This window comes from Ovis canadensis, chromosome 1 (genome assembly GCF_042477335.2).
Source record: "Ovis canadensis isolate MfBH-ARS-UI-01 breed Bighorn chromosome 1, ARS-UI_OviCan_v2, whole genome shotgun sequence".
NCBI lineage: Eukaryota > Metazoa > Chordata > Mammalia > Artiodactyla > Bovidae > Ovis > Ovis canadensis.
The window spans coordinates 182,035,877-182,063,776 of record NC_091245.1 but is presented as its reverse complement, the minus strand read 5'-3'; the positions used below and the strand labels follow the sequence as shown (position 1 = coordinate 182,063,776).

At 40.7% G+C, this 27,900-nt stretch overlaps 1 protein-coding gene across 1 annotated transcript; it reads right to left on the bottom strand.

Annotated features, from left to right (window-relative positions):
• Positions 1-285: 285 nt before the first annotated feature.
• On the bottom strand, positions 286-27,889 carry QTRT2 (queuine tRNA-ribosyltransferase accessory subunit 2). The gene is made up of 9 exons (XM_069554137.1): positions 27,774-27,889; positions 20,646-20,867; positions 19,831-19,886; positions 16,891-16,967; positions 13,497-13,709; positions 9,106-9,305; positions 6,301-6,452; positions 4,066-4,183; positions 286-2,407 (listed from the first exon to the last, which is right to left on the bottom strand). Exons 2-9 carry the CDS (start codon positions 20,843-20,845, stop codon positions 2,176-2,178), a joined length of 1,248 nt encoding a protein of 415 aa, XP_069410238.1. The 5' UTR covers positions 20,846-20,867; positions 27,774-27,889; the 3' UTR covers positions 286-2,175.
• Positions 27,890-27,900: the final 11 nt, after the last annotated feature.

The following is a 27,900-nucleotide window of genomic DNA, read 5'->3' as shown; positions in this document are numbered from 1 at the left end:
CAGGCTCCTCCGTCCATGGAATTCTCCAGGCATAGATTGTGGCTATTACTATTATTTTTATTATGTGCTAGCATAGCCTTAAGGCCTCTGATTATGTAAAGAGACAGGTGCATCCCTAAATCTCTTTCCTGGACTCTGCATTTAGTGTGAGTACACTTGAAAACAATGACTACACATGGAATCAATGTAGAAAAATTCTTTTCTAATGGAGAACATTTCTGCTACCATGGAAATTAATGTTTTGTTTAATAGATGCATTACTATTTATAAGAAACCAGATTAGTATTTTTTTAATTAAAAATGTTTATTGGTTATTGACTTTAATCAGTTTAAAGGAAAGAAATATTCTTTCAAAGGTGCTAATAAGAAAAAGATCCAAAGAAATGGACAAAGTTGGGCAGAATTTTCAGCGTTTTTAACACAAATAAAGCTCATAAATTTTATATGGATTCTAGGATATTTATTAATACTCCTCCAACAATGGCCTTGACATTGAACAGGAATATAAACATATGAACAAGTCCAGTCCAATATATTTCAAAACAAGAAGATTCTTGAGAATAGAAATTCTGTCTTTTGTAAGTATCCTTGCCATTCATTGGAGGAGAGGTTACCGGAGTATCTGTGAATTCTGAAATTCAGGAACTTTGGAATTCATGTACATTCTTAAACCACTAATAAAAGAAGACCATATAGATAGGCACCCAACATATAAATATACAGTAACCACATAATTAAAAACAATGTTAAGTAACGCCCACTAAAATGAACAAAGAGAGAAATACAGCATAAGAATATAAAATAAATATTTTATACCCCTACAAACAAAACAAAGGCATCTTTTTGGTTCTGTTGTTTTATAAAAACTATGTGTGAAACACACACGTATGTGTATTTTTTACAGAAAACTTGACAAATATAGAAAAGCACTTCTAAATAAAAATCACCTGTCATACCATCAACATGAACGTCATTCCTTGACAAGAGCAGAAAAAATTCATAGAATGAGATATGATCAGGGAAGGCCTTCCTAGCCTCAGGACGTGCTGATGCCAATTTATCAACCACTTTAAAATCCATGGGCCAAACCTCTTTTTAGGCTCTCAAATATCTCTACTGTTGCCTGACTCCTGATACCACTGTATTTTAAATCAGGGCAATAGTGATACATGTGAAGCGATGGTTCTAATCTAAAACTTCTTGTTCCCCAAATGTTAAGAGCTGGATGGAATCTTAGATATTCATCTAGCACTCTTCACCATGCCTGTCCCCATTATTCAGAAGGAAACAGGAATGGGGAGGTTAAGTGATATGTACCCAAATGTTACAGCTAAGTAACTGAAACCCAATTCCCGAAGAGCCAGGCCAGGGCTCCGTCCAAGTGAACACACAGTGACTGAATTTCCCCAAGTGATGGAACTTCAGTCATTATGTGGCTCGACTATGAATGAGCCTGAAAGGCAGACCACCGTGGATCTGTATGACCAGATGAAAGCTGCAATGCAAACTTTCAGCTCCACACAGGCAACTGCGGTGACTTTAGGGAGGCAAGTCACAGACAGACCATATGGTCAAACGAAGAGTGTGCCCTGCGCCAACTGGTCATTGGAGCAACGTGAGAGCTCCACATTCCATGGAGATGTGAGTCTGGTGAAGTCACAAGAGTCATTTCTGGTTGACTGCACTGCCAGGACAGCTTGGGAGGCAGAAGAATCCAAAAGAGGCCCCTGAGAATATTAGGATTAAAATGAAGAAAACTCTTGAATCAGCTAGATTTCTCTTGGTCAGCAGGCACATGTCCACAGAGGTCATGCGACTTATGACCAATCATCTCAAGTTCCAATCCAACTCAGTGAACCCTCAGATTCTCATCATCCCCACATCAAGGCTGTCCTCTTATATCTAAAGCTTTTTATCTTTGACTAAACAAATCTCTATTTGTAGAAATATGAAAGGTCATGTTTTAATTTCTTCTGATCAATCTAGGTCATTTCAGTCATAAGAAGTCTCTTTAGCCTCATGTGGGCAGAGCTCAGTACAGATGTTCCTACTTTAAGCAGACTTCAATCTCAAAACTAAGTGATTAAAGTTTAAAGTTATGATCACTTCTGGCTGTCTTCTTCCCACATCACAACCGTGGTGCAGGCTCGACGTGAAGAGTCAGACTGCCACGTCTCAGGAGGCTTGCCGGCGGATGAGCTCTTTCAGCTGAGCCAGTCTGTCACTTTTCAGCGCTTCCCGGATGGAGTGGAAAAATCCAAAGTAGTGTTCAAAGTTGTGCATCATAAGCAGGACGCCAGCCAACAGCTCGTTGGTCACCAACAGATGGTGGACGTATGCACGAGTGTGGTTCTTACAGCAGTAACAGGAACACCCTCTCACGAGAGGACTGAAGTCCTCCTGGTACCTGAGGAAGGAAGTTACAGTGATATTCCACAAGAAACTGATAACCCAGATCACCTATTCTGCGGCACATAACCAACAGTTAGTAACACGACTAGCAAATGTAGTGCCAGGCACCTGCTGAAGAGGGCAATGTAGTCAAAAGGTAATGGGGAGCACAGCGGGCCAGGAGATTCAGAAGTCCAGCTCTGATGGATACAGCCTCCTAGACCAAGGCTTCCCAAGGAGCAGCAGCAGAGTCACATGCTCACTGCCTCCTGCTGAGCACGGTTAGTCACACTGAAAGGCACACAGAAATGTGAGGAGACGCGGTTCTGACAAATGACACTCTTCTCCCACTTGCCATCAGAACTATAATATTAGAAGAGATGGTATGACCTTTTACTTGCAGAGCTTTTTGCAGTTTACAAAAAACTTCTATATGTTCTGTCTCATTTAATCTCTGCAACCACCCATGGAGAAAGACACTTTTCCTGTCACTTTACCAATGAAGACTGGCCAAGGGGGCTAAAAGGGAAGGCTCTGGGGCTACAATGACTGGGCTTGTTTCCTGGTTCACAACTCAACTCTGGAGAGTCACTTAATCTCCCCCTGGGTCTGTTTTCTCATCCGAAATGTAATCAGGTAATAACAATGCCTTACTAGCGCTTACCTTATAGAGCTGTTACAAGAATTAGATGAGTTAATATGGTAAAGGACACAGACAGGCACACGCTAAGCACTATATGTACTATCTTTTATCAGCTATTAAAAAGAAGGTAAGTGACTTGACCAAAGTCACACAGTCATGAGCAGAACCACAATCTGAATGCCAAATCTCCAAAGCTTCAAGTCTATTGCTGATAAATATAGCAGTTTCCAATGACTTCTACAATGTAAAGGGAATTTTAGTAGTAACCATTTGTATCACCCTAGCTTTTTAAAAACAGAAATGAATCTCCTTGGCTATTTTTCAGTAAATCAAATATGGTAAGCATCAGCACTTCAGACCTACAATCAAGAAGTCGCTACAGAAAGAAGAACTAGGAATTTCATATTCTTTCATAAATTTTCAAGTTTGTACTGTTACTAGATAGTAATAAATAAGTCTGAGTCCCTAAAATGTCCCTTTACATAAGACCAAAAATACCCCAGCATTAAAACAAGCATACCAAGTTCCAGAAAAACCACTCACTTGTTCACTGATTATTTCCACTTTTGGCCAAATACAAAGTTACAAGATAGTTTAGTCTTTATAGAGGCAAATACTTTATTTCAGATTTATAATTTGTATATAACCAAGATGGCTTAAATTCTTTAAAATTTAAAAATCTTGTTGTATTTTATCTTGAAATTCTTATTTTATACTGTCATTATTTAAAGTAATTATAAGAAACACCAAACAGTGGATTTGGTCTAATCCTCCTGACAGCTCTTCTAAAACATTAGTTATCAAGCCTCAGTTTTCTGACAAGACAAAGTACACAAATTCATCCACGGGGGGGGGGGGGGGGGGGGGGGGGGGGAAGAGTTCTGCTAGCACTGAATTTGAGAAGGCCCAAATAATGTCCAACTATAAATATTTTATGAACTCATAAACTGAGAAGGGAACAGTTACATAAAACTTTTAAAACAGACTGAAATTAAAAAGACAGAAATCAAATTTAAAAAAACAATCCTTACTTTTTTTCCTTTAGGTTAATTTCATATGATGTCATTTCTTGGTTGCAACTGGTTGTTTTACTTTTCTTTGTTTGATCCACATATTTTATTTCTTCCTGTGTTCCATTTTGTTGTAATACTGAGGGCAAACCAATAAGAAGTCTTGAATGAAGGTCAGATAAAGAGGGGTCACTGGGAGAATTTTTGTTTTAGTTACTATTTCAGGTCTTTTGACCCTGTAATTCCACTCCTTAGAACTTATCTTAAGGAAATGCACCCACATTAAAAAAAGGAACCTGTAACAAGGTGATCACTGACCTGTAATCTATAGTATCAAAACCTGGAGATTCAACTATGTCTAGCAAAACATGGCTACAAGTATATATCTTATAATCTTACTCTTAAGGAATGATTTTTAAAAAACCAGCTGGGTGTGTGTATGTTTGCGTGTGTGTAAGACAGAGGGGGAGGGAAAGAATAAATGTGTGTGCCTGTGTGTTGGAGTCATGTCTTATCATAATGTACGTGCAAATTCATTGGGCTTTGTAACTGCCTCTATTACCGATTAAAAGTAGAATATGGTTTTAATTTATGTATTCTGTATGGAGACTCTGGCCCTCCAGGGAACTCAGTTAATCCAGAATTAAATGGGAATTTGAGTTGTTCCCTTGAACTCTTTGCTTTAAGTAAGAACATTGCTGGAATTGCGAGAGAAACACTAGTTACTATGCAAAGAGCCAGCCAGAGTGCAAGTAGAGAAGCATTTCTGGGAAGGAGTAATAACAATGTTAGGCCCAAGGAAAATGGGCAGATGGTCCCAGGAAGGTAAATTCACCCAGGTGAAAGGAAAAAGCGATGTAACCTGAGCATTAAGCCCATGGCTATTCTAATTTTGCTGCCATTATTGGCATGCTGACGTGGAAAACCATAATAAAACCCTGGCTTTTGAAAAGTCCTTGTCACTGGGGAAATTACTGCCTACATCAGGCAACTAATTCTTGTGGAATTTTCACTCTGTAATTGGCAAAAAGCTCCAATTTACTATGCACATACACAAATATGATTCATAATAATACTTTAATAAAAATGTTTAAACTCAGTTTTTCCAATCATGAAGAAATCTGGCTTTCTCTGGCCCAAAAGGAACTTGTTTGTTCCAGAGAATTCAACACCAGGTTCTCTGTAGAGCTTTGCATATTCACAGTACAGAATGACTAACAATCACCTATGTGCTGGCAGAAATAATTTCACTTGTAAATGAAGCCATGAACATTTATAAGGTGTTTATGGTACACCTATCTAGCACATGTACACCTATATAGTACACCTATGGTACACGTTCTAGTCTGTCTAAAACATAGTAAACCGGGCCTCCTTTGCTTAAGAATTTGATCAACTTGATTGATTTTGTTTCCAGAAGTAATTCCATTTAGATTAATGTTTAAGTTGTGTTACAGAAGTGTAACAAATCCTGAATGACATTTTCATCACTTGCAGGGAATAAAAGGAGCCTTTAAAAAAGTCTCTGACCCTACTCAAATTTAAGGGGAGCAGCAGGCGGGAAAGGGAAGCACACTCTGAAGGACAGAGGGCAAATGGGCCCACAACACTCTCCTGAAACACTGCAGAGACACTTCAAGGGACCCCAACCCAAAGTCTGTCTCCCAGTTCCTTTTCCATTGCCAGCTAAACATTAGGATCTGAAACTGATTTTCTTGACTTCTGAATAACTAAACAATAGAAGCAAATGGCAGTGCTTCAAAGCAACATTAGCAGAGGAAAACAGCTTTCACATCTCAGTATGAAAAAAAAAGCAAAGTAACACTATGATCAGAGGGGGTGAGACTCCCTGTATTTTAGCATGAGGTTTGCAAAAAACAGACAAGAACTCCTTTGTGAAAAAACGAATTAACTTTTACCAAGCAGTTCAAAGGTTTTCTTTTCTTAGATTTTCATCACTATTCATTCACTCTGAATGTTCTTTTTTTCTGGCTGTTAATAGAAGAGGTTTTGTTTTTCTTGGTTCTGCTCCCTACAAAAATCACTTCCGAATATTGATGAGCTATGTATGTAGTATTAAGTGCCTGGTTCTGTGTGCCAACATGCCGGGGTGTGCAGATAAGAAACAAAGATATAGTTTTATAAAAGGCTGGCTTTACAGTATGCACATATTTCTGGTTTGTGACTCAAGCCGAAAGCTGATAGGAAATAGAAAGAATTTAAGGGTGACACAGAGATTAACTTCAAAAGACCTACATGTCTCTTCAGGATTCGGCTGGTAATCAAAGCTGAAAGTCAGGGCGCATCCCCGCTCTGTCACTTGATAAGGGAAAAAACTCTCAAATAAGTCCACTCCTCTTTCAATACACTCGAGCACCTCATCTGGCCGGCTAACACCACAGATGAGCCTGTGAAAGTAATACATACAGTGACATGAGGACAACGCCAGGAATGAAATCAGAGTCTTTCCAGAGGGCATTAACAGTAATAATGATGAAAGTCCTGGTTAGCATGGCAGGCAGCAGATAAAGAGGTGTGGCAGAAAGACTACAGAGCTCTGGCAGCAGAAACCTGGATTGGAATCCCAGCTCTGCCATTTATTTACTTGCTGTGTTACTTTGGGAAGGTTTCTTAACCTCGCTGAGTTTTAGTTTTCCCATTTTAAAGACAAAAGCAAGAACACACGTCTCATAGACTGGCTGTGAGGATGAATGATGTACTTGAAAAAGCAGAGTGTAGTTTCTGACTCCAAAGAGAAGCTAATAAGGGTTAGTTTTCTTTTCCCCTCATCCCTTCTGAAACAATCTCCAGAGTCTTGGACTGAACTCTGTAGCCTTTCTATCCACTACATATGATTTTTTTTTCAGTGCAAAGCTGTGTGCTTTATTTCCCCTTCAAATACTCTTCCATGTTTTAACTATACTTTGCTTATAATTCTTTTTCATTGTTGGCTCAAGAAAGACATTTTTACCTACTGTATTCTTCATAGCTCCATTTACAAAGCAATTCTTACTCTCGGAATTTCAACTCTGCCCACAGGATCCAAGAATCTAGTTAGCTTTCTTTATGCTTCTTTATATTTTCTCCATTAACAAAATGTCTGCATGGTGGAATGAGATGGTATTTCTAGAGGCAATAGGTAATGCATTCTGAGAGTGTTAATAATATTCAACTAGGTTTTGCCACTAAAACAAGATGGGGAGATGCAATAGATCAGGGCTGGCTGGCTGCTATTTTTTATGTTTGTTTTTCTACTCATAGTCCCTTTTATAAACTGGCAGAGAAAAGCTTATAGACTCCCTGATTTCTAAAAGAAGTCCAAAAAAAGGCTTATGTAATACTAAACAACCAGAACCTTTAAATATATGCTGGTTTTTCTGACTACAGTTTCCTTCAAGTAATGTCATGTTTTTAGAACTCCTCTCCAACTGAAGCTGGCATTTCTACACACTTAGAGAAAGAAAAACAATCCCAGCTTTCAAATCCAGTAACAGACATCTGTGAGCATTTAATTCAGAAGAAGTCCAGAAAATGACTAGAAATACTAGTGCTGAATTGTCATCTGCACCCGAATGAAATAAGCACAGGAGGGAAAGCAATGAACACAGAGGGCTAGGATAAAACTGGGGCGAGGGTGGGGAGAATGCTGGCTGGGGTGCTGGAAATATCTTGTTCTGGCTGGTGTTTACAAGCATATACAGGAATAAAAATTCATCAAGGCATGCCTAAAATCCATATACTTAACTACAAGCTATACCTGGACTTTTTTTAAAAAGTAGTAAAATTACATACATATGTATATCACTCAAGGTGTCCCAGGTGGCTCAGACCATTACAGGTAAAGAATCTGCCTGCAATGTGGGAGACCTGGGTTCAATCCCTGGGTTGGGAAGATCCCCTGGAGGAGGGCATGGCAACCCACTCCAGTATTCTTGCCTGAAGAATCCCATGGACAGAGGAGCGTGGCGGGCTCCAGTCTATAGCACTGCAAAGAATCGACACAACTGAGTGACTAAGCACAGCACACATAATATTACTCATTAGCCCGAGGGGTATAAGCATTACCCCATAATCAAACTTCTTAATGTATCTGCAGGAAAAAAAGCATGAATATTCATACCAACTGGGATAAAAGACTACAGTCTTAAAAAAAAGAAAAAAAAATGTGGATAGTCTGGTAAGACATCAGCTGTACGCAGAAACTTACAGATTTTTTTTTTTTTTTGCCTTAAAATCTTGCAGATCACTCTTCTCTCCAGCACAGAGTGAATCCTGTGGTGGATGGAAACAGCCAGCCCCACTTAGGCTGCCAGTTCCCTTGATTTCAAAACATACTCCTCCTCACTACCTGCCTCAAATCTAAGAACCTCTTAAAGGTCCTTAATGCTAGAACCCGTCTTCATTCCACTGAGGATCCCAGATCTGTCCTCAGCTTTCTGTGATTAAGGCCAGAGTTCCACGTGACTTTCTACCTGTCTCCAGGTTATAATTGATGGAGAAGGCAATGGCACCCCACTCCAGCACTCTTGCCTGGAAAATCCCACAGACGGAGGAGTCTGGTGGGCTGCAGTCCATGGGGTTGCTAAGAGTTGGACACGACTGAGTGACTTCCCTTTCACTTTTCACTTTCATGCATTGGAGAAGGAAATGGCAACCCACTCCAGTGTTCTTGCCTGGAGAATCCCAGGGACAGCGGAGCCTGGTGGGCTGCCGTCTATGGGGTCCCACAGAGTCGGACACGACTGAAGTGACTTAGCAATAGCAGCAGCCAGGTTATAATGAATAAAGAATATTATTTATATTTGGCACAAGAATGAGGGAGAATAATATAATACTTGCCCTCACTTATAAGAATCAAATAAACTAACTCACATGGCACTGTCCTCTGTCCTACATTCTAAAATCAAAGGCCAGACGGCCTTGATGGAAACTTCCCCAAGCAGACTCAGCCTGGAAAGAACATAATCAAAACATCAAAAGACACGCCCATGTAGAGACTGCATACTACACTGCACATTCTACAGCCCACCAGGCTTGGCCTGCATCCTCCTGAACACTAGCCTCGGTTTGTCCTCAGGCAGCTCCGCAGTGACTGATGACAGCAAGTGCAGTCTAGTCTCCAGGGTCGCTGGACTCCCCTGAAAGCCATCCAGAAGGAAGCCGCCAACCGGCCGCTTGGCTGTTTCTCGAGCCGACCTCAGCCTCTCCTCTGTCACGTCTCCACCTTCGATCACTCCAATGATCGAACTTTTCTGGAGGACCTAAGGTGAGAAAGGATTGAACATTTTTAACTGTTTCCAGTAGTGGAGACCTCTGTTTAAATGAGCATTAGTTACCAGAAGCCCCCTGGAGAGACGAGATCTCAGTTGAAGCATGCAGGGGGATGGCACACTCTCCTTGCTGAGAACGTTAAGGGCTCCAAAGAACACAATATGAAAGCCACTCAACGAGGTAAGAGAAGACTGAAGAGAAACTGAGACAATCAACATAGGCAGTCATGCTTTAGCTTAAACACACACCCGGCAGACACGAGGGGAAAAGAACAAAAGCAACAGCTTTCATTTGTAGAAATAGTTCTCCTGGTCTACTCTGCTGCTGCTGCTGCTGAGTCGCTTCAGTCGTGTCCGACTCTGTGCGACCCCATAGACGGCAGCCTACCTCTAAATCTCTTAGGACTCACAGACTTAGAAGCCAAACTTACAGTTGCCAGGGCAAGGGACAGTTAGGGACTTTGGGAAGGTCGTGTATACACTGCTATATTTAAACTGGATAACCAACGAGGTCCTACCGTATAGCCCATAGAACTGCTCAATGTTATATGCCAGCTTCGGTGGGAGTAGGGTTTGGGAGAGAACGGACACATATATATGTATGGCTGAGTCCCTTTGCTGTTCATCTGAAACTATCACAACATTGTTAATTAACTATACCCCAATACAAAACAAAAAGTTTAAAGTTTGGGGTATAAAAAAATCTCTTAGTTATAAATAACATTAGGAACTGAGACACTGGGTTTGGCTGGGACAACTGATTGCCCATTTGGAAAAAGATAAAACAAAAATCAGTACTGTACACCATTCTCAAACATAAATTCCAGATGGCCCTAAAGATCTAAGCATAAAAGATATGGTTATACAAGTATTAGAAAAACAGATTTAGTATTTTTATACTCTTAGGATAAGGTAGGCCTTCCAAAGCAAGATAAAGCTTCGGAAGGAAAAGGAAAAGGAAAAGGCAGACATAATTGAGCACAGAAACGTTAAAAAAAAATCCCTAGTGAAATACACTATCAACAAAGGTAAAGGGGAACGTACTCTTTGGAGGGATAGATAAATGCCTACACCATGGACAAAGCTCCAATAAATCCTCTAAGCAAAGGACAACCCTACAGACATCTAGGCAAATATGTGAATATGAACTTCAGAAAAACACATCTGGAGAGCTTACTAAACCTCACAAGGAAATTAAACCTGGAAATAATTACATATCATTTTTGCCCATCACACTGATAGAAAGGTCAAGAGATAAAAAGCAACATAGTGGAGGTAAAAGGGTTAGAGAGATGGTACTTACACACCCTGACAACTACAGAGAATAAAAACTGGTTCAGCCTCTTGCTAGGGCAAGCATACAACATTTACCAAAATGTCAATACTTTTATCTTTATACCTTCTAAAATTCCACTTCTAAGAATATCACCTACAAATATATTTATTCATATGCACCAAAGTTTATTTTTGGTGCATATGAAGCAAAGATGTTTAGAATAATGAAAAACTGGAATCAGGCTAAACATCCATCATAGAGTAGAGGCTTAAGTAAAGTATAATATGTTCATAGTATGGCTTTCTACACAGCTGTTTTAAAAAGAAAGCAGAATGCATAGTAATATATACACTAACAGGATAATAATTGCAAGACAAAAAACAAGCAAATTCCTGAAAAGATAATCATATTCATGTAATAAAAACCAGAGGCATGCAGATATGTAACAATTATGTGTATGTAACTATAAAAAATAAGGTTTACAAGGAAAAATACCAATCAACAGTGGCTCTTCGATAGAAGTGGGTGGGAAGGGAGCCTGGAAGGCTATAAAGAGGCTAAAAGGCTATGTTCCTCCTGCTTCTTGGTTTAAGCAGGAGGAACATAATCAGACTATTCCTCCAGAAAGAAGACTTCAGCTGCTGTGCGGAGCGTGAACTGAGGGTGAGTGTGGTTAAAGGATGGAGTAGAGATGACTTGAATAATTGGGGAAGATGAAGGGGATCTGGACTGAGGCAGTAGCGATGGAGTGAAGAGGAGAGAGAGGATCTGCAACCTCGCCAGGAAGAATAATCAACAACTCAACACAACCTGATTGATTAGTTTCCTGGGGAGAGGACAAAGATAAAAACAGGACAACTCCTGGGTCCTATTTCATATGTCCAGGGAGATGATGAGAAGAGCCAAGACAGGGAATCCTAGGACACCAGTGGAGGGCGAGGGAAGATGATTATCCTGTTTTGTGCATTCTGAGTTTGAGGTATCAGCCACTGAAGATACGGAATAAAAGTTAGGGCAATGTATATACTGGTGTGACTGCCCAGGCTAGACAGCAGCAGGTGCTTGGCACAGGCCTGCCACTCCCCTCGCCTGCTGCCATGCTAGACACAGCCAAGAGACTCTCCTCACCCTGCCGCGCTGTGCACAGCTCTGAGCACCTTGGGATGAAACCTATTTACCATGCCCGGCCTCGGGAACACACGCAGAAGGAAGGAAAGATGACAACAGAATCTTAAGGAGCTTCGATACTTAAGGGCATTCAGAATAAGAGGATTCAATGGATAAGTGGAAGAAATCACAGGGAGAGGAAAAGATGCTTGCAGACATACAAAGCAGACAGTTACACAGGCCTGTTTCTTTACGTGACTGGCACAGCCCCATCTAGGAACTCGTTTTCACGGGTATAAGAAGTGTAACCACCAGGGACTTGCCTGGTAGTCCAAAGGTTAAGAATCTGCCCTGCAATGCAGGAGACACAGGTTCAATCCCTGGCCAGGGAAGTAAGACCCCATTTGCTGCCAGGCAACTAAGCTTGCACACCACAATTAGAAAGCCCGCACACCACAACCAAAGATCCCGTGTGCCACCACAAAGATCCCGCGTGCCACATCTAAGACCCGATGCAGCCAAATAAATAAGTGAATTAAAAAAAAGTATAACTGTATTGTCTAAAATGGAGCACACTTAAAAGGGGGCACTATCAATAATTATGTCAAGACAACAGCAGAAGGGGGACAGAGAGGGACCCGAGCATTTGCCCAACCCACAAGAACAAGGTGAAACAGTGTGGCCGACAACACACAAGAGGGATTTGAGGCTCATCTGGCCTTCCTAATAATCACACTCTGTCACACTCCCTGTCCTCCTTTCTACTCATCCAAACATTACTCATCCTATAAGGATAATTACCGGCCGAAAACAATTGCTAGCAAATAACTGTTAGCAGAGCTAACAATTCAGAGCTGCAGCAATGTCCCCACGCTGAACCCTTACTCAGATACTGAGAGTTCTATCAGAATGACAAGTAAGCTTCCTCTAATTATTTCATGTATATTAAGTTGATTAGCCGACGTACATTTTTTATTAGTAAACTCAAAATAATGTTCTTTCTCAAATTCCATGTGCTTTGCCACAGTGGGGCCTGCTAGTGGCTCAGGATTACTCTACACAAATGACCAGACACTAAAAGTCTCTCCTCTGATCGCTGCCTCCCATTCTCCCACCTCCTCTGCTCTCTCCTAATGAATGCCTTCCTTTCCAGCTTCATTAACTCTGCTATCAAGACCCCTTATTCACTACTACAGCTTCAGCTTCCCCAGCTCACGAGATGATGAGGTTACTATGCCTTCAGGATACAGAGCCAGAAGGGGCACGCTGCAGACATATGGAGGGAACTGGAGTCAGGGTGGACTGAACAACTGAATATTAACTGGACACTAAAAAGTGTCTTAAAAGACTCAAATCTCTGGGCAGAGGAGCTAGGGACTGTCACACAGGGAGAAGAGTGCTGAAGGAGAGCCAGAGGAAGAGCAGGTGTGAGGAGAGGAGATACTGAGTTTGTTGCCTCTGAGTCTGAGGTGCATGAGAGGAATAGTCTAGTGACAGAACGTAGCAAAGGCCTGTGGCTGTGTAACTCTGAAGCTACGAGAGTGATCTTGATCATACACACAATTTTAGAATTTTTAGCAATTAAAACTAAGGGGAGTTTTCCAGAGAGAACATATAGTGGGGCATTAAAAGAGAGTCTAAGACATCCTAAAGAGCAATAAAGCATTCAGAGAAGAAAAAAACCCAGGAGAGTAAAAGAGACCAAGAAGTAAGGAGCAAGAAACAGGAGGAGGGGCAGAAAGGGTGGTAACACGGAATGTAAATTAGCTAGAGTTCCCAGGAGAAAGGTACAGCTTTACCTCTGACTCTTCCTGTAGCCTCAGACAATTATCCAGGAAGAGAAGCGTTCGGTCAACAGACTTTCTGGCTCTTTTTATGGAAGTTGCTTCATTGCAAGTTGCCTCTCCATCTGAAATGCACTGGAACCAGTCTGGCTGAAGGGCCTGCTGAATGGCCATGAACTTGGAGGCAGTCATTTCTACTCGTCCTCCAACACCCCACACAGACACTGACTGCCATGGAACAAGGTGAGAGGAATTAGCAAGAGTAATGTGCAAATAAAAAGAAAATAATAAAATGATTAAAGCAATTCTAAATTCAATTCTTCTTTACAGCTGGAGAGATGGTGGCAATTCAATCTTCTAGACATGGTGGGTAAAGAGGTTTCCCATACCATATTCCACATTTTCTAAGGACCTGAGAGCTCATAGTGTCCTTCAATGTCCATTCAAGCCAACTCCTCAGTTAAAGCCCAAGAATTCTGTGACTACTTTTCCAGAATCCCAGTCTTTCTCTCTCTTCCACCCCATGTTGTTTCTGACTATACCACAGACTGATTTTTTTGTCTTTCAACACATTGTTCCTTTTGATTGAGATGGCCTTCCCCTACTTCTTTGCCTGGTAAATACTATTCAAGACATGAGTTTAGATGCCATTTTCTCTACTGTGTTGCCCAAACTTTACTAGGCATAATCAATTGCTCACTCTTAAAAACTTTATCAGCAGTTTGTATTTATTTCTTTCATAGAGAAGACAGCCTTTATCATACCATTCTGTATTTGTCTGAACCAAGTATCTATTATTATGGTTGTGCCCCAAACACAGTCTGGGCCTCACACATTATAAATGTTTCAATTCAGTTCAGTTCAGTAGCTCAGTCGTGTCCGACTCTTTGCGACTCCATGGACTGTAGCACGCCAGGCCTCTCTGTCCATCACCAACTCCTAGTGTTTACTCAAACTCATGCCCCCTGAGTCGGTGATGCCATCCAACCATCTCATCCTCTGTCATTCCTTTCTCCTCCTGCCTTAATCTTTCCCAGCACCAGGGTCTTTTCAAGTGAGTCGGTTCTTCACATTGGGTGGCCAAAATATTGGAGTTTCAGCTTCAACATCAATGAATATTTAGAACTGATATCCTTTAGGATGGACTGGTTGGATCTCCTTGCAGTCCAAGGGACTCTCAAAAGAGTCTTCAACACCACAGTTCAAAAGCATAAATTCTTCGGCACTCAGCTTTCTTTATAGTCAAACTCTCACATCCATACAAGATTACTGGAAAAACCATAGCCTTGACTAGATGGACCTCTGTTGGCAAAGTAATGTCTCTGCTTTTTAATATGCTGTCTAGGTTGGTCATAACTTTTCTTCCAAGGAGTAAGCGTCTTTTAATTTCATGGCTGCAGTCACCATCTGCAGTGATTTTGGAGCCCCCCAAAATAAAGTCAGCCACTGTTTCCCTATCTATTTGCCATGAAGTGATGGGACTGGATGCCATGATCTTAGTTTTCTGAATGTTGAGCTTTAAGCCAACTTTTTCACTCTCCTTCACTTTCATCAAGAGGCTCTTTAGTTCTTCTTCACTTTCTGCCATAAGGGTGGTGTCATCTACATATCTGAGGTTATTGATACTTCTCCCAGCAATCTTGATTCCAGCCTGTGCTTCAACCAGCCCAGCGTTTTTCATGATGTACTCTGCATAGAAGTTAAATAAGCAGGGTGACAATATACAGCCTTGATGCACTCCTTTTCCTATTTGGAACCAGTCTGTTGTTCCATGTCCAGTTCTAACTGTTGCTTCCTGACCTGCATACAGGTTTCTCAGGAGGCAGGTCAGGTGGTCTGGTATTCCCATCTCTTTCAGAATTTTCCACAGTTTATTGCGATCCACATAGTCAAAAGCTTTGGCATAGTCAATAAAGCAGAAATAGATGTTTTTCTGAAACTCTCGTTCTTTTTCAATGATCCAACTAATGTTGGCAATTTGATCTCTGGTTCCTCTGCCTTTTCTAAAACCAACATGAACATCTGGAAGTTCACAGTTCACATATTGTTGAAGCCTGGCTTGGAGAATTTTGAGCATTACGTTACTAGTGTGTGAGATGAGTGCAATAGTGCAGTAGTTTGAGCATTCTTTGGCATTGCCTTTCTTTGGATTGGAATGAAAACTGACCTTTACCAGTCCCATGGCCACTGCTGAGTTTTCCAAATTTGCTCGCATATTGAGTGCAGCACTTTCACAGCACCATCTTTAGGATTTGAAATAGCTCAACTGGAATTCCATTACCTCCACTAGTTTTGTTTGTAGTGATGCTTCCTAAGGCCCACTTGACTTCATGTTTCAGGATGTCTGGCTCTAGGTAAGTGATCACACCATCATGATTATCTGGGTTGTGAAGATCTTGCCACCTCTTCTTAATATCTTCTGCTTTTGTTAGGTCTATACACAGTCTGGGCCTCACACATGATGAATGTTTAATACATGTTTACTCATTAGACATAGTTAGATACATTATATGCAAAGACATAAATCTCATAGTATACAAGAATCTCTGTATGTTCCTTTGGTTACTGGTTCCCCTACAGCATCTCTCTTCTTAGAAAAGATGTACATAATTGGAGGACCACATACAATCTTTTTCATCCTGCATAACACTGTTTGAATGAATCCGTTCTCCCTTATAAATGGAATAAGCAAGGTCAAAATTTTCTTTTGAATTTAAATTGCAAAATAGAAAGAAGTGTAAAACAGAAGACAAATTTTAAAAAAGGTATCTTAGGTAAGAGTAATAGACCTTGTTGATATCAATAAAGTGGGTGAAGAAAAAGTAACTGTTTGTGAAGTAGCAGTATATACTGAAGTCTTTCCAGAACATTGTCCTCTGGGACAAAGCAATGGGGCCATATCTCCAATTAAAACTTTTAATGAAGTCCTTTGGATACGGTTTTGATTAGCTAAAATCTCTGGCTATGGATCTAGAGTTTTCAAATTCTGTTCTAAACAACAGTATTATACTGAAGTCCTACTATATACAGTTATACACGTGATAACACTCATTAGCAACTTTCCCTACTTTTCCTGAGGTTGTTAAAACTGCATATAAAGCATGGTACCAAAAGAGTATTTTTTTCTACCATTATAGCAATTTCTTTTTTGGGCATGTACTTGACCTTTCTCTCCTCCCAAAATTTTGGCAACAGTGAGAAAGCTGAGGACACATTCCTTACCTTAACTCATCGGTGGGCTGCCCTACAAACCACACCATCCCACTACAGTCATACAAACAAAGAGAAGGCATAAAGGGATCTGGAATGGATCAGCATCCCAGGCAGTGGAATCCTTGCATCTGAGAGAGCCAATGGGCTGACTTCCTAAGACAAAGCTTCAACCTTGAAGGACCTTCTGAGAACATACCTTATTTGTTACATAACCAGCTGGGCAAGGGCTGACTGGATCATGCAGGGAACAGTATAGGAGCGATTCTGGCATGCCTGTATAAACAAAAAAAAGGACCCTTAAAAGCACTTCCATCAGCAATTACACAGTGCTGTAACTGACAGCAGCTTCACAATGTGGCTTCATATCTAGCAGAACAGATAAAGTAACTAAAGCAGAGTAAACTGCCCACACCCGACCTTAGAATTATAGGAGGCCTGTCAACATGAATGAAGATTATTTTTGAAACCTACAAATCCAGAAGAAGAATTAAACGTTCATGTCTAATGAAACTGAGTTGCTACAAAGGAAATGTATAACCAGAAGCATGATACAATGAAAAGTGATTAACGAAATGTTGACCCTACTTGATTTGCTTTGAAGAAAGTAACATTAAGTTCATTCTCAATAAGGTACCATCCAAGGGGAACTTGCTACTGGAAAGATGAAATTATACAATCAACAGGTAACCTTATTAATAATAAATGGAGCCCATATCATGGGTCCCTAAGGACAGAATTATAGAAAAACTATAGGACACTGCAAATGGATCTCCTTTTCAGTAAGTTTCACTGACTCAAGATAACAGTTTCTTGGTTTTTTTTAATCAAAAAGACATTCATTAAAAAGAAATATTAATTAACTCATATGACTGCAGATGGTGACTGCAGCCATGAAATTAAAAGACGCTTACTCCTTGGAAGAAAAGTTATGACCAGCCTAGATAGCATATTCAAAAGCAGAGACATTACTTTGCCAACTAAGGTCTGTCTAGTCAAGGATATGGTTTTTCCTGTGGTCGTGTATGGATGTGAGAGTTGGACTGTGAAGAAGGCTGAGCGCCGAAGAATTGATGCTTTTGAATTGTGGTGTTGGAGAAGACTCTTGAGAGTCCCTTGGACTGCAAAGAGATCCAACCAGTCCATTCTGAAGATCAGTCCTGGGATTTCTTTGGAAGGAATGACGCTAAAGCTGAAACTCCAGTACTTTGGCCACCTCATGTGAAGAGTTGACTCATTGGAAAAGACTCTGATGCTGGGAGGGACTGGGGGCAGGAGGAGAAGGGGACGACAGAGGATGAGATGGCTGGATGGCATCACGGACTCGATGGACGTGAGTCTGGGTGAACTCCGGGAGTTGGTGATGGAAAGGATGGCCTGGCGGGCTGCGATTCACGGGGTCGCAAAGAGTCGGACACGACTGAGCGACTGAACTGAACTGAACTGAACTGTTGTACTTAAATTTCATATGCCACATTTTCATAGGAAAAAAACAGGCTTTTGCTGAAGACCAAAAATATAAAGCCAACAACAAAAATCTCTGCAGTTCTCCACCTTATTTTCTACAATTGCAATTATTACAATTATCTCTAGAAAGCTTACATTAGCTATTTTCACTTAATTATATGCTTGGATACTTTAAAGCCAATTATTAAAATTGGTCTCAGATCAAGGGAAATGGTATTATATAAATTCCTCTACAGAGATACAGGCCCTTGTGACAACCAAGTCATTGTGCGGTTTCCCTCAGAAGCAGCAAGTGAATAACCAATGGGAACGGATTTTCAGTCACTTAAGTGAGTCCCGGACACTGAGGAAAAGCTTCAGAAGCAAACTGTCTGGAGATGAGTTGGCTCTCTGGCTGTCACTGCTACGCTTTTCCTATAAATAAATGGACACATATGCTGGCATTTAAAATCCTATTTCTGGAACAGAGACAATATTAACATATCAGAAACTCTTCACCCTCTGCCGAGTTTTAGGCTCAAACATGACAAGCCTGCTTTGGGTCTTAGGTGTGTTCCATGCAGTCCCTCACCTCTAGGTCTCCGCTCTCCTCCTGGAGCGTCAGCCCACACCTGTCGACCACCACCACTACACCCACCTCCTAACCTTGCTTACTCCTACTCCTCCTTGACCCACGAGGTCTCTATTCTGACCTCCGTTCACATGGACTCTACAGCAGGTTATATGTTCCTCCCTCTAGGCTTTCATCATACATGTACCTACTCCCGATCCTGCAAATGCAGTCACCACACTCTATTAGAACCACCAGTTTATCTTTATGCCAACTAGGCTCTGAGTTTCATTCAGTTCAGTTCAGTTCAGTTCAGTCGCTCAGTCATGTCCGACTCTTTGCAACCCCATGAATTGCAGCAGACCAGGCCTCCCTGTCCATCACCAACTCCCGGAGTTCACTCAAACTCACGTCCATCGAGTCCGTGATGCCATCCAGCCATCTAATCCTCTGTCGTCCCCTTCTCCTCCTGCCCCCAATCCCTCCCAGCATCAGAGTCTTTTCCAATCAGTCAACTCTTCACATGAGGTGGCCAAAGTACTGGAGTTTCAGCTTTAGCATCATTCCTTCCAAAGAACACCCAGGGCTGACCTCCTTTAGAATGGACTGGTTGGATCTCCTTGCAGTCCAAGGGACTCTCAAGAGTCTTCTCCAACACCACATTAGGGCAGTTAATTGTTTCCTACTCATCTTTGAGGAGAAGGCAATGGCAACCCACTCCAGTACTCTTGCCTGGAAAATCCCATGGACAGGGGAGCCTGGTAGGCTGCAGTCCATGGGGTCGCTAAGAGCTGGACACAACTGAGTGACTTCACTTTCACTTTTCACTTTCATGCATTGGAGAAGGAAATGGCAACCCACTCCAGTGTTCTTGCCTGGAGAATCCCAGGGATGGGGGAGCCTGGTGGGTTGCCGTCTATAGGGTCGCACAAAGTCAGACACAACTGAAGCGACTTAGCAGCAGCAGCATCTTTGAATCCCCAATGCCTATTCTTAGATGCTCAATAAATGCTTATTATATTCATGAATGAGTAACTGTATATATAGAGTCAAAAAACAAAGAGCATCTTCAACCTCCAAATTAATATACCAGAAGGCACACGCAAATAACTTAACTTTTACCTATAAACTTTCCAACTCCTTCCTTATATTCTGCCAAGACTTCATGATGTTCTGCCCTATAAGAAAATAGAAAAATATGTACCATAATAATGAATCATTCTACAGATACTCTATGCAACAACTGAAGCCCTCTTCTCAGCCAAATGAGCCACGTGACAGTAAGCGTAGTCTCAAAACACCAAGTACACATATTCAGGAGTCCCCACTCATTAGGTTGGGTTCATTAGTCAGGGCGAAGGTCTTTAATTTGCAAGTGGCTCTGAGAGAAAGAGAAACTGGCAAAGATCAAGGACTTCAGAATATCTAGATTTTCTTCTTCCCCTTGTTCCTTTAAAATGACTGTTACTAATACAATCTTGCAAAGTAATTTGATCAAATAGCAGGTTTTTCAATTAGGGATAAGGTCAGTATGTACATGACACAAAATGACCTCACTCTATTAGTTCTGTTACACTAGAGTAAAACTGGCAAGTAGAGGACATGCAGAGACAAAGGAAACTCTGAGGCTGGAGCGTGAAGACATCCCTGCGGTCCCAAGTTTAGCCCTTACAGGGCATTATGGGCACCCCTGGGAGCAGCGGCAATGAGGGCGGTATGGAAAAGTGAAGCAGCTCTAACATGTAGGTCTGGCCTGTGCCTTCCATGTTATGGTCAGATGATGTATAATATTTGATATCTCTCTTCTGATTTCACTATAAAAAGCCTACATATTTTGTATACAGAAGCAAAAAAAAGTCTTTCTCTTTACTGCAACTTAGTAAGGTAACAAAGCTGCTGCTAAAGTTGACATGTGAATGATCAGGTCACGTACTTACAGTGAAGATAGTGTAAGCTGAGCCATGGCAGGAACCCCGTGGATTTTATGCAGTGTGTGATGGGTCAGGTGGGGGGCGGAGCCAGCCTTGGTGTACAGAAGGCAGCCTGGGATGTCCATGCTGTGGTCCCCTGTTTTGCCAAGGTTTTTTATTTTTCCAAGGCGACAGCCATTAACCACCTTGGTAAGATTTAGCTTCATCTTAAAGGGATTCCTCTAAGTCCTGATAAGAAAAGAACAATTACATTCAGAAGTTCCATGACGGCTAAAGGCTAAACATTTTTGAAAGAAAGCAACTTACAGAAAAATAAATAACATGTTTCATATACTTCCCAGTCTAGAATTTTTCTAGATATCAGGAATAGGGGGATGGGAAATGACAGAGAGAATAAGGTACCTTTGCCAGAGTCACAGAGCAATATGATGACATCAACCATGTGTAAATTCAATCAGGGAAGTTTTGTCTCAGCTGATGAAAACCAAACAAATAAAAGGACAGAAGTAAAGACTAATCATGGGAAGAGCACTCTGAAGCCAAGGCTTACTCTCAGCTTTGAAAATGTGTATACAGAAAGGTCATACTGCTTAAGAAATACTATTTTGATCTATTTTTCCTTTCTCTGATTTGAGAGGATACTAGGCAACATAGTAAATCTTCCTAACATGTAATTAAATGACGAAAACAGGTTCCAAAGCAGCATTCCACTATCTATTAAAATATGTGGAAGAATGTATAGGCTTCACAGGTGGCTCAGTGGTAAAGAATCTGCCTGCCGATGCAGGAGGTTCAGGAGACTCGAGTTTGATCCCTGGGTCAGGAAGATCCCGTGGAGAAGGAAATGGCAACCCACTCAAGTATTCTTGCCTGAAAAATCCCACGGACAGAGGAGCCTGGCAGGCTATAGTCCACGGGATCACAGAGAGTCAGGCACAACTGAGCATGCACTCACGGAAGAATATATATGAACAAATAAACAGAGATTCTCTCTGAGAAGTGGGATTATTTTCCAACCTTGTTCTTATAAAAACAGAGGTGAGAAACTGTGGTGCATCGATGCAATTCACAAGCAAAGTTACTTTCACAATTGGAAAGGAAAAATATTTGATTAAAAAAAAAAGATACACTTTCTAATTTTCACAGATACACAGGGGGAAAAAAATCAGAAAACACTGTCAATTACTTTGTTGGATTGTCTTAATTATTATTCAGTAAAGCAAATCCCAGGCTCCAATTCTTTAAATGCCCTGTAAAACTTGGTAACCAGGCATGGCAGATGATTTGCAAAATGTCACTGGATATCCAGCATTCTGAAATACCAGTGTCTGTACAGCAAGCACTATATCCTCTCAAATTTTTGCAAGTTAGGCAAGGCCCAGTTTTATTAATAGATAACATGGCTCTCTGAGCGGCTCCAATCTTAGATCCTATCCTCTTAAGCACTATATTAAACCACACTGAAAGTCAACCATTGTTTAAAAGATGTTTTACCAAATAAATAAGCATTATCTATCATGAATTAAAAGATATTCAGAAATGCAAATATTCCTTTTTGCGGAATCATAAATTCTTATGTTGAAATAAAATAATCTTTGTGAAATTTAGAAACAAGAATAACTACTTTCTATATGGTTCAATAAGTGATTTCATGTTAAACATGAATTATGTTTGGCAGAAACTAAGCAGAGACATTACTTTGCCAACAAAGGTCCGTCTAGTCAAGGCTATGGTTTTTCCTGTGGTCATGTATGGATGTGAGAGTTGGACTGTGAAGAAAGCTGAGTGCCGGAGAACTGATGCTTTTGAACTGTGGTGTTGGAGAAGACTCTTGAGAGTCCCTTGGACTGCAAGGAGATCCAACCAGTCCATTCTAAAGGAGATCAGCCCTGGGTATTCTTTGGAAGGAATGATGCTAAAGCTGAAACTCCAGTACTTTCTCACCTCATGCAAAGAGCTGACTCATTGGAAAAAACTGATGCTGGGAGGGATTGGGGGCAGGAGGAAAAGGGGACGACAGAGAATGAGATGGCTGGATGGCATCACGGACTCGATGGACATGAGTCTGAGTGAACTCCGGGAGTTGGTGATGGACAGAGAGGCCTGGTGTGCTGCAATTCACGGGGTCGCAAAGAGTCAGACACGACTGAGCGACTGAACTGAACACAATACTGTAAAATAATTACCCTCCAATAAAAAAAATTTTTTTAATAGTATGAGTATTTCAGGAAAGGCTGGTCAATTTTCTATGACTCAACCTTCATTATTTCAAGTTATCACAAATACAGACATAAAAATAACTCTGGGGATTTCCCTGGTAGTCCAGTGGTTAAGATTTTGCCTTCCAAAGCAGATGATTTGTGTTCAATCCCTGGTTAGGAAGCTACGATCCCACATGCCTTGAGGCCAAAAAACCCAAAACCAAAACACAAGAATACTGTATCAAATTCAATGAAGACTTTAGAAATGGTCCACATTAAAAAAAAAAAAATCTAAAAAATAAGTCTCATTGGAACCCACACAAATACAGAGTTAAGGTTAAGGGGCTTCCCTTGTGGCTCAGATGGTAGGAGATGCAGATTCAATCTCTAAGTTGGGAAGATCCCTTGGAGGAGAAAATGGCAGCCCACTCCAGTATTCTTGCCTGGAGAATTCCATGGACAGAGGAGCGTGGTGGGCTACAGTCCATGGGGTCGCAAAATGTTGTACATGACTAAATCACTTTCAAGGGAAAAAAGTTATGCTTTAACATAGGGTGGGCTTCCCTGGTGGCTCAGAGGTTAAAGCATCTGCCTGCAATGCTGGAGACCTGGGTTCGAGCCCTGGGTTGGGAAGATTCCCTGGAGAAGGAAATGGCAACCCACTCCAGTATTCTTGCCTGGAGAATCCCATGGACGGAGGAGCCTGGTGGACTACAGTCCACGGGGTTGCAAAGAGTCGGACATGACTGAGCAACTTCACTTCACTTCACTTAATATAAAAGCTACTTTTTATAAAACTGTTATTACATATTAAAACTGTTAAAATAAAAGGAAGTTTATACCAAAAAAGTAAATATATTTACAGGCTAATAAGAATGTAACACAGAAAATACAAGAAAAGAGTCATTAGTTTACAAAATCATATTTCTTATTGATTTATCAAATAATACACATAATCTTCTGATTTCAAGTGATAAAAATAGTTTTTAAACTAACAGCTCTGAAGCCATTTACAGCAAAGTTAAAGAATGTACTTTGCAATCTAAGTTCTAGAGAATTGAAGCAGGGGGAAACATGAAGGTGAGAAATTCACCGTAAGATTAATTAATCAACCCTATTATTCTATTAGAATCAACTAACATGGAACAATAGGTTTTTGAGACAAAAATAAGAACTAATGAAAATTTATTGGACCAAGGTTACTAATACTGCAAGAACTTAGCACTTACTACTCACACACATCTGAGAATGTAAGAAACTGCATTGTCCCACGTATTTTCCGAAAGGCATATAGAGAAGAATTTGCTGGTTTCTCCACTTACTTACTTACTGGGCTTCCCTGGTGGCGCAGAGGTTAAAGCGTCTGCCTGCAATGTGGGAGACCTGGGTTCGGTCCCTGGGTCAGGAAGATCCCCCGGAGAAGGAAATGGCACCCCACTCCAGGATTCTTGCCTGGAGAATCCCATGGACGGAGGAGCTTGGTGGGCTACAGTCCACGGGTCGCAAAGAGTCGGACACGACTGAGCAACTTCACTTTCACTTTCCACTTACTCCAAAAATTCTGTCTCATCTGTGTTTAAGCTTTGTCAAGAGTTTCAACGTATACACATGAGTTGACCATATAAAAGTAGAAATAGCCTTTACTGGATAAAACTAGCATGTTTGAAAAAATGAAGTTTAAGACTCTAGAAGGCTACCAATTTTTATTATTACTCTTCCTCATCAAACCCTCTCATTTTTCCAGTTTATTAATAAACAAGACTGACAAACAAAGCTGCTGGCCAGCATAAGACAATGTGCTTTTCCATGTTAACTCAATTTCAGAAAAAAACAATCCACAACTCTTTAATAAACCTCTATTTAACACCCCAGGTAATGAATAATTGCCGTTAGACTTTAGAAATGCTGAGAATAGTTAAGTCTGATCATTACTACCAGAGATGCTGAACTTGAACTTGAACTCTGCTGTTCCACAACCACGACTCTGAGGCTAATGAGAGAGTGAGATTAATCAGAGTATAGAACCCAGTTCTCTGCCAGGAGGCCTGTGCTTTTGATGACATCTTTGAAGTGAGAGTAACACAATGTTTGTATATACATAACTCCTTTTGCCACTCTTTCATCAGTCAGAGAAACAGCTTCCTTCATTCTGAACCCAAGGTCAGTTATTCCAGGTCTGTGTTAGTTCTCGTGGACATCAGCCAGCGTGCTCTTAGATGCAGAGATGGGTTCTCCTGTGACATGATGTAAAGTTTAATCTCCAAACCTTTAATGATGAAATTCAAAGTCCTCAGCTTAGTGTCCTGAACCCACTATGTCAGCTAGAGAGAAATACCCACTTGGTTTTCTCCACAGTATGGGACTCTGATGGAATGTACTCACATTCTGCTCTTTGGGGTTTCTTAAGAGTCCTACCCTAAACACTGAATGGACACGGCATCAAAGAAAAAAGTAAGCGAGGCAAAGTAGACAATTGGGTTTATGGAAAAGTATTCCAATAGATAAACTGCTAGTGGTGATTCTCTGTATTGTGAGAATGAATGCAAATATTAAGAAATCTGAGGAAAGCATCAGAGAATGTATTTTACCCAGAAACCAATATTTAGAAAATAACACGCAACTTTGTCCAGCTTTGAACCCAGCTTTCCTTTCCTAATTACTGATCAATTTGTGGTTAGTATTTTTATAATTGCACCTCTTTTCTAACAGCTCAAACACAAAAGGCTTTTATTATGGAGTAATGTAAATATAATATATACACACATACACATAGTTTTAAAATATGTTTTTGCGGTGATATAATCTACTACTGCAAGCAAAGTTCTCAAGAAAGAAACCAACAGTCTCCAAAATATTAAATGGTTTTTATTTGGCCCTTTTTCTTTTCACTTGCTATAAGTCTCTTCTAAGATTTCTGGGGTTATGCTTTTCTTGGTACACAAACATCCACACTTTCACTTCCTGGTTAAGTCTTAACCGTTAGAAGAGCCATTTGGAAATAATGGTTAGTGGGAAAACTCTTAATCACTTTAAGGACAAGTAGTCGTGCCTTTACATGGGTAACCAAGATTCCCTGCACCTGTGGCAGCACTGTACCTGTCTTAACACCTCCACTGTCACATATTTCTCTACTCCTTTATGAAAGAAGGGATTTTTAAAAAATGTTTCTTAATGGATTCTCTACAGACTGTCATGGGAAGATGACTTCAATATGTTGAGGGAAAAGAGCAAGCGGTGAACATATTTTTTGCAAAAGAAAAATTATATATATATTTATAAATACACACACACACAAAAATAAATAAATACACACACAAATACACACTCTACACTGTCTGTATGTGCATATTAAAAAGTGTGAAGGACTTCTCAGCAATATGGTGCACTGAGCTAACTAAGAAAGACATACAGAAATGATGGACTTGAAAACTCTGGGAACTAGTAACAGAAGATGAGACTATTCAGAGGTAGTATTCGAAAATTCACTATTTGGGAGGAGGAGAGAGATCACGAAAAATGTTAAACTTTAAGTATGTGTGTTTAAAATTTTTAAGTAACCATTAAAACTTACTGACAATGGATAATTGCCAAACCCACTGGGGAGAGACAGAGAAGGATTAAAAAAAAAAAAAAAAAACGGGTTAATATTTAAAGGCAAGAAAGAGGAAAAGAGACCAAAAAGTATATCAAAAATAGAAAATACAGAATAAGATGGCAGAAATAAGTCCAAATATGTCAGTAATCATAATAAAAGTTAAAATTAGCATAACCTACTGAAAGATATAACAACAGTAGCAATATTTATTAGGTTTTTACTATGTGTCAAGTACTGTTCCTCACATGCTAACTCCACTAACATGTACTGTCACGTCAATCTAAGACAGATGCTATTATCAGGAGCATTTTACAGATGAAATGAGGCTAAAAAAGTCACCATTTAGGAAATGGCAGAGCCACTTAAACCATAGAGTTCTGCCTTTTGAGCCTGTACTTTAATAGGTTGGTAGTCTGTTTGAAGTCTCATCTTGTCCATAAACATATGCAATGCTTACATACTAACTGTAATGTTAAGATACAATTTTCAGTCATATTTTCCATTTTGCTATAGTGTTATTGGTGACATTCACTGAGCTTAATTTACCCATTGAAACTAACTACTTTATGATATTGCATAGCTTGGATGTAACACAATTTAATCAACCATCACCCTTCCAATGAAAACTCAAGTTACAGAGCAGGTCCCATGATTGGTGCAGTAGTCTGAGGGCAAAGCTTCCCTGATCTTTCACAAATCTCAAGTCTAGTTTACGTTTCCAAGTAGAGGTCTCTGCATACACTGATTTTTACTGGGTACCACACTCTAATGATTTAGGTACTTTTGCTCCTATTTGAGTAAACCGAGGGTCCGAGAGTTATTAAACATGTTTCCTAAGGTCATACGACTACAAAATGACTAGGTCCAAAGCTGCCGATCTAACTCTCTACTCTGCCTTGTGAACCTACATATCCCAGCATGGACAGTTCCCGGGAACACCTAGGCTCAGTCAATAACGACGGCTTTAGCTTCACTCCATGAGCCATCTCCAGGGACCCCAGACTTCGCGGAGTGCTTAGCTCAGGTGTTCAAGATCGGTCCAACCCTCCCAGGCACCCTGGATGATCTAGAAAAACCTCCGCATGGGAACTTGACCCTTAAACAGACTCCTGTTGAAAGGAGACACTTTTCTCTCTGAGATGAGATGAGGCCACACGATTTGGAAGGATCTGGATTTACAGAAGCCAGGACCCACCAGGAGAACCCGAAAATGAAAGAGACATGGCGGGAGGACAATGACAGTTACTGCAACACAACCGGGAAGGATCTAGACGCGACGCGACGCGACTCTCTCACAGCAGCCCCCACCCACTAGAAGTAGGGAACGGAGGTACTTACCTGCAAACCTCCCAACTTTAGGAAACTTGAAACTCCCTAGGTTCTTGCCTTTCGCTACCACGTGTACAGCTTGCAAAATTCTCTGCCCCCTGAACCCCGCCTCCAATGCTAGAGCCAATCAGGGAAT

Bases quoted from the DNA above. Each gene is read 5' to 3' on its own strand.
- QTRT2 (XM_069554137.1), bottom strand. From the start codon at position 20,845: ATGAAGCTAAATCTTACCAAGGTGGTTAATGGCTGTCGCCTTGGAAAA. The intron at 13,710-16,890 runs GTATGTTCTCAG...GTTCCATGGCAG, and splicing joins CTGGTTATGTAACAAATAAG to TCAGTGTCTGTGTGGGGTGT. The intron at 4,184-6,300 runs GTAGGTCTTTTG...GTTTGCCCTCAG, and splicing joins GCCGAATCCTGAAGAGACAT to TATTACAACAAAATGGAACA.